Source organism: Physeter macrocephalus, chromosome 4 (genome assembly GCF_002837175.3).
Source record: "Physeter macrocephalus isolate SW-GA chromosome 4, ASM283717v5, whole genome shotgun sequence".
NCBI lineage: Eukaryota > Metazoa > Chordata > Mammalia > Artiodactyla > Physeteridae > Physeter > Physeter macrocephalus.
The window spans coordinates 101,961,521-101,971,501 of NC_041217.1; the positions used below are offsets into that span (position 1 = coordinate 101,961,521).

General features: G+C 35.9%; 1 protein-coding gene across 11 annotated transcripts in view; it reads right to left on the reverse strand.

Annotated features, from left to right (window-relative positions):
* CCDC18 (coiled-coil domain containing 18) overlaps positions 1-9,981 on the reverse strand; it is a 187,763-nt gene that overhangs the window by 159,623 nt on the left and 18,159 nt on the right. For all 11 annotated transcript variants that reach the window (XM_055084457.1, XM_055084456.1, XM_024119641.3 and 8 more), the window contains 2 exons: positions 9,437-9,543; positions 8,087-8,215 (listed from right to left, as the gene is read on the reverse strand). In XM_055084457.1, coding sequence (XP_054940432.1) covers positions 8,087-8,215; positions 9,437-9,543 — 236 coding nt within the window. The remainder of the gene's footprint in view (positions 1-8,086; positions 8,216-9,436; positions 9,544-9,981) is intronic.

Below are 9,981 nucleotides of genomic sequence, written 5' to 3' on the forward strand. Positions count from 1 at the left end.
TCACCCATGTGACTATAGTTCACTTTTAAAAATCTAATATATACTATTCTATTGTATAAAAATAGCATAATTTATTCATCCATTTTTTTAGTTGATAGACATTGAGGTTGCTTCCAGCTAACACAATGTTGCAATGAACATCTTGGTGCATAGTTCCTTGGCAATATGTGTGAGAGTTTCTTTAAGATAAATAATTAGGAGCTGAATTGCTAGATATTTTCCAAAAGGTATTTCAAAGTTGAAGGTACTATGGTACACCTTCAATTTATTAAATCCTTTAAAAAAACAAAAGGAGTACAGCAGCTGCACCAATTTACTCTCCTAACCAGAAATGTGTATGAGTTTATACCACACCTTCACCCACACTTAGAGAAGCAGTATAGAATAATAATAAAATAGTAACCTATCTAAGCCTCCCAACGACCCATGATAAAGTAAGTGCCACAAACGAGGAAATGAGAGGTTAAGTAACTTGCCCAAGATCTCATGGGTTACTGGGAATGTAACCTGTTTCCATAATCTTTCTACCTAACCACTTTGCACTACTACTTCTGTCACGGTAGTCAATTCATTGGGCCCTAGGGCCACAGCGTTTGGGTTCAAATTCTACCTCTACCACTTTCTAAATGGGTGACCTTAACTTCTCTCTAATTCAGTTTCTTCATCTATAAAATGAGGATATTATCAAACTCTTATGATTGTGTGAGGAACAAATAAGTTATATACCTAAAGCACTTAGAAAAGTGTTTACACATAATAAATGCTCAGTGAGTTACTACAATATCATCAAATTTAAAACTTTTGCCAATCTAATAGTGTGACATGTTTGTAGCTTTACAACCTCACTGTAGTTTTAATTTACATTTTTGATGACAGTGAGGTTAAGCAACTTTCATGTTTCATTGGATATTTGAGTTTCCTGTCCTTTACCTCTACAGATTCTTTGTCTTTTATTATTGGATATCTCCTCCCCACCCTGCCTTTTCTTATCGATTTGTGAGAGTTCTTTACAAATTCTGGATATTAATCTTTGTGAATTATATTATTTGCAAATATTTCCCCAACCATTAGTCTTGTCTTTTTCACTTCTTAATTGATGAGTTTTATAAACAGAAGGTTTTTATTTTAACGGACTTAAAATTTAGCAATCTTTTCCTATAATATTCATGCTTTTTTGCTCTCATTTTAAAACATTCTTCCCTACCATGAGACAACACATAAACTATTCTCATATAAAACATTCTTCCCTACCATGAGACAACACAGAAACTGTTCTCATATATTTTCTCCAAAAGTTTTACTGTTCACAATTGGCCTTTAATCCACCTGGAATTTTTTTTTAATGCAGGTATAGTATGAGGCAGGAATCTAATTTAATTTTTTAATCAATAATCAATTCTCCCAGAATCATTTTTGAAGTTTTTTTTAAAAAATATTTATTTATTTATTTATTTAGGCTGCGCCGGGTCTTAGTTGCAGCATGTGGGATCTTCGTTGCTGCATGTGGGATCTTTTAGTTGAGGCATGCAGACTTCTTAGTTGCAGCATGCACTCTTAGTAGTGGCATGGAAACTCCTTAATTGCAGCATGCATGCAGGATCTAGTTCCCCGACCAGGGATCGAACCTGGGGCCCCTGCATTGCGAGAGCAGAGTCTTACCCACTGGGCCCCCAGGGAAGTCCTCCTGAATTATTTGTTTTTAAAATTAAGTCAGTATACCCTTAATGTGGATTCAACCACTTTTTGATATTTTGCCACCATTGCTTTATGTCTCTCACTTAAGAGATTTTTTTGCACTGAACTATATATCCTAGAGTAAATAGTAATATAACCACAAGTTAGTAATATAACCACAAGTAACTATCAAATTTAAGAAATCTAAAATTGATACAATATTACAGTCTAATACACATTCATATATGAACTTTATTAATTATTCCAATAATTTCTTTATGGAATTTTCCTTCTTCTGATCCAGGGTCACTTACTGCTTTTAGTTATCATGTCTCTTTAGTCTCCTTAATCTGGAACATCTTCTCAGCTTTTCTCAGTCTTTCATGACAGTGACATTTTTGAAGAATAAACAGTTGTTTTACAGTAGACCAATCTGAGCTTGTCTCATGTTTCCTCATGATTAGTTTCAGGCTATTCATTCTCAAGAGGCATACCACATAAATGGTGTTGTACCCTTCTCACTATATCACATATGAAACACATGATGTCAGTTTGTCCAGCACCTTAATTATTGATTCTTCCGTCCTTTGCCCTGATTTGTAATGCCACCTGTTACATTATGAAGATTCCACTGTATGCATGTTTGCTTAAGAGTCTCTGTTCTGTACCACTGATCTTTTTGTTTATTCCTATACCAATATCACATTGACTTAATTAGTATAACTTTAGAAGTCTTGTTATCTATAGACATGTTCTCTACCTTGGTCTACAGCTTCAAAAGTGCCTTGTTTGTTCTTGGACATTGGTTCTTCCACATGATTTTTAGGGTCAGTTCATTAAGTTCTACCAAAAATTTTGTTGGGATATTGATTGGAATTGTACTGAATGTATAAACTATTTTGGGAAGAACTGACACCTTCATGTTAGGTTCCCTCCCAGAAAAATGGTATACACCTCATTAGTCAGATCTTCTCTTAAGGCTTTCAAAGAAGCTTTATTATTTTCTCCATTGTATTAAGTATGTATTTTTAGTCTGATATTTTGACATCTGGGGCATTACTGACCCTAGGAAGACTGGCCCTCCCAGGGCTAGCCAATTCTCAGAGATTAATAAACTTTGCACATGGGAGTGTACCTTTCATACGCAAACTAAGCAATCCAGAGCCCACTCCCCATTCCTCTATCTGGCTCTTACACACCGGGCTAATATTCTCCTGTCCTAATCATCCCAAGACCAGGTACTAGACCACTCAGGACAGTCTTACACCTCTGCGCACTAAGATTATTCATACTAGCCAATCCGAAGGCTGAATACCCTACCTCAACCGTTTCTTCCCACAGAAACCACAGTATAACCTCTTGTTCATATTTTCTTCCCAACTCCCTCTGCCTTCTGAACAACCCTGATACTTCCCTGTGTGGTCCCTCTACATGACATGTCATATCTCCTATTTCTAGTAATCTGTGAGTGTAAAAACTTCTTCATTTATGACAGCCATTTCCATGTCTATCTTGCCACACCTGATCAAAACAAATCCTGAGTACATTTTTAAACCTCCATTAAGACTGTACCTATCTTCTGTAGATTTTTTCAGATTTAACTTATAGTTATTTTATTTTAATTTTTTATTGAGTGAAGTGCTCACATCTTAAGTGAATGAATTTGTACATATGTATGTACCCACATAACTACTATCCAGATCAAATATAGAACATTTCCAGCACCCAAAAGGCTCCCTTGTGCACCCTCCCAGTCAATACTCTTCACCTAAAAAGGTAAACACTATTTGGACTTTTAACACCATATATTAATTTTGCTTATTCTTGATTTCTTAAGGAAATACACAGTATTCTTTTGCATCTGGCTTCCTTTGCTTAACATCTGTAGTATCTGTCCCTGTTGTTAAAGAACTATAGTTGTTCTTTTTCACTGATGCATATATTTCAGAATATGAATGAATATATTTATTAATTCTGCTGTTGATGAACACTTAGCAATTATTAATAAAGCTACTTTGAGCATTCTTGCACATGTCTTTTGATAGATACAGGTCTTCATTTCTGTTGGAGTGGATGCTGGATCATAGGGGTGACTTACGTTTAGATTTAGTAGATACTGACAAATAGTTTTCCAGAGTGGTTCTACCAATTTATACTCCTACTATAAATATATTTGAATTCCAGTTGCTCTACAAATTCAAAACTTGATACTGTCTTTTTCATTTTAGCCACCATGTGCCATAATGGGACTGTTCCTTTCGTCATCATCATTTTGATTATTTTATTTTTTCGTGGGGAAATTTCTAATGATTGATTCAATACCTTTAATAGCTAAACAACTATTAAGGTTTTCAATTTATTTATTTAAAACATTCATTTATTTAATTATTTATTTGGCTGCACCGGGTCTTAGTTGTGGCACATGGGATCTTTGTTGCCACATGTGGAATCTTTAGTTGCAGCATGCGGGGGTCTTTAGTTGTGGCATGTGGGATCTTTAGTTGGGGCATGTGAACTCTTAGTTGCGGCATGTGGTATCTAGTTCCCTGACCAGGGATCGAACCCGAGTCCCCTGCATTGGGAGCGCAGAGTCTTAGCCACTGGACTACCAGGGAACGCAGAGTCTTAGCCACTGGACCACCAGGGAAATCCCGAAGGTTTTCAATTTATGCTTAAGTTAGTTTTGTTAAACTTAACTTTGTTGGGAAATCATTTATTTAGTCTAAGTTTTCAAATGTATTATCCTAAAATGGTTCATAGTACTTGGTCTTATTTCTTAAATCATAGCTAAATCTGTAACTTAGGAGTTCCTTTTCAATTCCCATATTGGTTTTTATGCCTTTTCTCTTAATCTTGTCTGATGCCCATTACCTTGGTCACTGTGAAAAGAACCAGATTTAGGTTTTGGGGATTCTCTATTGTTTCTTTGTTTTCTATTTCATCCTTATCTTTATTATTTAATTACTTCTATTTTTCTTTTGATCAAGCTCTTTCTTTTATGTCCTTTTCCTGACTACATAAATTGAATGTTTCAGCTCATTCACATACTAATTTTATTATTTTTTTAAATAAATTTATTTATTTTTGTTTATTTATCTTTGGCTGCGTTGGGTCTCTGTTGCTGTGCGCAGGTTTTCTCTGGTTGCGGCAAGCGGGCTTCTCATTATGGTGGCTTCTCTTGCTGCAGAGCACAGGCTCTAGGTGTGTGGGCTTCAGAAGTTGTGGCACGTGGGCTCGGTAGTTGTGGCTTGTGGGCTCTAGAGTGCAGGCTCAGTAGTTGTGGCACACAGGCTTAGTTGCTCCGTGGTATGTGGGATCCTCCTGGACCAGCGCTCGAACCCAGGTCCCCTGCATTGGCAGGCGGATTCTTAACCATTGTGTCACCAGGGAAGTCCCTCACATACTAATTTTAATACATGTACAGGAGACTAAAAATTTTCTTCTGAGAATATCTTTGGCTGCAGCCCACAAGCTGCAGTATTTTTTATATCACTCAGTTCTAAGTCTTCTAATTTTCATAATTTCTTCAATGGTCCATGAGTAGCAAGAAGGTTGATTTTAAATTTTCAAACATACATGATTTGGGGGTGGGGGGGGCGGGGTTGTTAGATTTAACTTAATTATACTGTGGTCTGAGAAGGTGATATGTATGACACAAATATTTTTATCTTTGTTAAAATTCATGCTTTCTGGCAGAGTGAGGTAACAAATTATAAATGTTCTACGAGTGCCTGAAAGAATGTGAATTCTCAAATTGTTGGCTACAAGGTTCCATACATACATCCATTAGATCAAGATTATTAATCACTCAACTCTTCAGCTTCTTACATTTTTGTTGCTTAATCTCACAATTCTAGTAAATCTGTAAAAGTGTTCCCTGTATGATTGCAGATTTCTTCACTGAAATTTTGTTTTCTTTAAGTATTTTGGGACTAAATTATTAGATAAATAGAGGTTTAGAATCTTTATAGCTCCCTGCTTAAGTGTTACCTAAACATTATATATATGAGTTCTTTTTAACTCTAGTAATGCTTGTTGCACTTAGAACTATTCTGTGTGATATTAATATAGCTATACCTACTTTGTTTTGGTGACTATTAGCCTGAAACATTTCTTTTCATCCCTTTGAGTTCATCTTTTCTGTGTCCTTATGTGTTTTTTTCTTTCTTTTTTTTTTAACAACATTGTGTTTAATTTCTGCTGTACAGCAAAGTGACTCAGTTATACATATATATATTTTTTTCATATTCTTTACCATTATGGTTTATTACAGAATACTGAATATAGTCCCCTGTCCTATACGGTAGGACTTTGTTGTTTATCCTGTGTCCTTATTATGTTTTTGTTTTTGTTTTTGTTTTTGCGGTACGCGGGCCTCTCACTGTCGTGGCCTCTCCTGTTGTGGAGCACAGGCTGCAGACGCGCAGGCCCAGCGGCCATGGCTCACAGGCCCAGCCGCTCCGCGGCATGCGGGATCCTCCCGGACCGGGGCACGAACCCGCGTCCCCTGTATCAGCAGGCGGACTCTCAACCACTGCGTCACCAGGGAAGCCCATGTTTTAAGTATGTCTCTTATAAACAGCATAAAGCTCAACAACCTCTGCCTTTATACTGGCTTTTTAATCCATTATGATTAATCATCACCCAAAGAAAAGTCTTTGCAAAGGTTTTGATCTTTCATTTTCAGAATGCCAATCTTCATTCTAGTTCTTCAAAAAGCTCCAAGAGTCTTCATGTCACATCTCTACCTAAAAATCTCAATTGCCTATTTATCCTCTCCAGGTTAAAACACAAATCTTTTGGCATAAAACACAAAGCCATTTAGTCTGGACCAAGCCCATCTTTTCCCTCAAATCCTACTACACCTGTCCATTTATAAGTACACAAAACTCCTAGAGTTCTTCAGAAATGATGTTCTTTTATACTTCTATGACTTTGCACATGCTGTCCAGAACGTGTCCATCCCTACTTACTCACCTTATGACAGCGTAGTCAATACACTACCCTAAAAATCATCTCTTGTATAAGTTCTACAGAGAGAACTAGTCACTCTTTCTCTGTACTTTTTTTAAGCTACATTGTAAGGCTTGTCTTCATATATTATTATCTTGTTATTTTAAATTATCATGTATAAAAAGCTCATCTGAGTAAGTAAAGTCTGAATTTCAGAATATTTAATCACACAGTTTACATTTACAATAGCTACATTTGTTAGTGTTTATTATTTACAAAGCACCTTACGTTTCTTTTTTCATTTATTCCTCACATCAAGACAATATCATCTTGACTTAATAGATGAACAAACTGAGGTTCAAGAAGGTTAAGTAGTTTCCCCAAGGTAACAAAGTCACTTAGAGGTAAAAACTGGCTGTTTGACTCCAAAACCTAAACACTTCCACTAAGTAATATTGCCTACCAAATATATATTGTAACCTGAGCTATACTAACCAAATACTGCTGAGAAAATGTTCTTCCAAACTCATTGTAATCAAAAAATGACATAGATGGGTTTTGAGCAGTTTTTAGAAGTTTAAATGCAAACGCAAACAAATATTTATCTATGTATGACAACTTTTCAGAAAACACTTTCTTCATAACATTATTATTATTTTTTTATTTATTTTATTTTTTTTGCTGTATGCGGGCCTCTCACTGCCGCGGCCTCTCCCGTTGCAGAGCACAGGCTCCGGACATGCAGGCTCAGCGGCCATGGCTCACGGGCCCAGCCGCTCTGCGGCATGTGGGATCCTCCCGGACCGGGGCACGAACCCACGTCCCCTGCATCGGCAGGCGGACCCTCAACCACTGCGCCACCAGGGAAGCCCTCTTCATAACATTATTTATACCATAGAATAAATTTTTAAAACATATTTTTGTTGCCAGAGAAGATAAAAATGCAAATAATGATTTTACCCTGTGTAAAAGCTGCTATAATTACATTATTATATTGTAAAATCTCATTAAACTAAAAAATTTTTCATCTTTATTAGTATAAAAGTTAACATTCAAAGTTAATGGTTATATGGTCAAAGCTAACTAGAAAACTTTATCTTAAGACATGGTTTATACAAAATAGATATTTTTGCATTACTTATGTATTCCTGAAGGGAGACCCAACCACACTTTCTCGTGGATTTTATTTAATTTCAGAAATAAGTAAGTATCATTTCATTGATAATCATTATCGGGCTTTAAGGAATTAATCCTAATTCAAAATGCCAATACCATAAAGTCCACACATGAAATTTTTAATCAAAAATTTTTAAAAATTAATGGACAAAAAAGAACATTAAATTTTCTACTGCCAAATTACTGAAATTTTTTCACTTCAAAAACTAAGTAGATTTTAAACAGGTACTATATTCTTTGTTTCTCCCCTACAAAAACAATTATTTGCTTTAAAAACACATACCTCTTTCCTTGTTTACTTTGTTCAAGTAAGTCTACCTTCAGCTTTATACATTCCTCTTGGGACTTCTGCAAACTCTGTTCCTTTTCAGTCACCATTTTCTGACTCTGCTCTAATTTATCTTCTGCCTCTCTACAAAATAAAGATACTTTTAAAGGCTGTTGAAGAGATTATTTCAGGTAGGCAAGAAATAGTTCAACGTCAGGAATTCTATTAGTTTAAATCACTGAGTTAAGAGAAACAAATATTTAACAAGAGACAAGGTATATTCATCACTTGTGAACTATTAGTTTTCATAAGGAATAAAAGGATACTTCTATCAGATGATAAATATATCTGAAATAAAAGATTATATCCTATTTAATGATCAGATACTAGAAGTATTAGGTATATTTCAGAAACTAGATAAGTATGACTGTTATCACCAGTATATCCAGTGATTTTTCTGACAGTTGCAAAAACTAAAATGAAAAAGTAGTAAGTATAAATTTTGGAAAAGAAAGACAAGGTTCTTTTTTTTTGCTGATAATATCATTAGCTACCTGGAAAACCCAGGAGAATCAAAATAAAAATTAGAATTAATTAAAAGTATGACAAATAGTCCAATTACAAAATAATTATAGTATTATACAAAAAGCAGTAGCCTTCCTATATACTATCAATGAACAGAACAAGAACAAATTCACAACAACCAAAAATATAAAATATCTAGGAATAAACTTAACATATGTATTACAAAGAAAATTACAAAATTCTGATGGTCATGAGAGATGACTTTAGTGTGTATCAGAATCATCTGCAGGACTTGTTAAAACACAGATTGCTGGGTCCCACCTCCCAGAGTTTGTGACTCCATAAGTCTGAGACAGGAACTGAGATCTGCATTTCTTACAAGTTCCCAGATGATGCTCATACCGCTGGTCCCAGAACTACTCTTTTGAGAATCTCTAAAATGGACCAATATGCTATTTAGTATGCATATATTTCTAATTTTATTCATAGCAGAAGAGGAAGATAAATTATAAAGTGCCTGATTCCTTGTATTTTACTTCTTGAACTCCCATCGAAGTACTAAGTACATATTACTATGCAGGCGGCAACAAGCAAACTAGTTCATATTCATGAAAACACATAAATAAGCATCTCAGCTTAGATTTAGTCTTTTTTAGCCCCTATATACTGCATGTATCCTGCAGCCAAGAGGAGTTATGATGGACTGAAAACAGAATCAACAAGTTCTAACTAAGACAGTCTATATACCAATATGGATTTATTGGGGTGGGGGACAAATTTTAACAAGATACGTCAAAAAGTAAAAGTAGAAAATAAATATTTTAAAGCTGTAAGTTTTACCTCAAAACTTTATCTTGGGCTGAAACTTCTGCTTCCAAATTTATAATCTGTTCTTCTAAGATTGGTACATTGGCTGCCTGTTGTTGAGCAGATTCAAGCATAGAAACCTAAAACAAAAAACATTTAGAGCACTTTCTTCACAAAATAAATTAATCGACTTTGTCCTTAGTTTCTTTTACCATCTGACAGGGGTTCAGTAGAACTCCCCAGTCATTGTTCATTGTTTGTGAAGCTCATTTTATCTATCAATTTATATGGGAATGTCATCATCACAAGCCAGTCTCAGCATGTAAGCTCCTGCCATTACCCTCAACTTAACATCACAAGATAACTGGTTAGTTACTTGGGGAAAAAAAGAGAACCTCTACAGACTAATTTAAAGATAAATTTATCGGGCTTCCCTGGTGGCGCAGTGGTTGCGCGTCCGCCTGCCGATGCGGGGGAACCGGGTTCGCGCCCCGGTCTGGGAGGATCCCACGTGCCGCGGAGCGGCTGGGCCCGTGAGCCATGGCCGCTGGGCCTGCGCGTCCGGAGCCTGTGCTCCG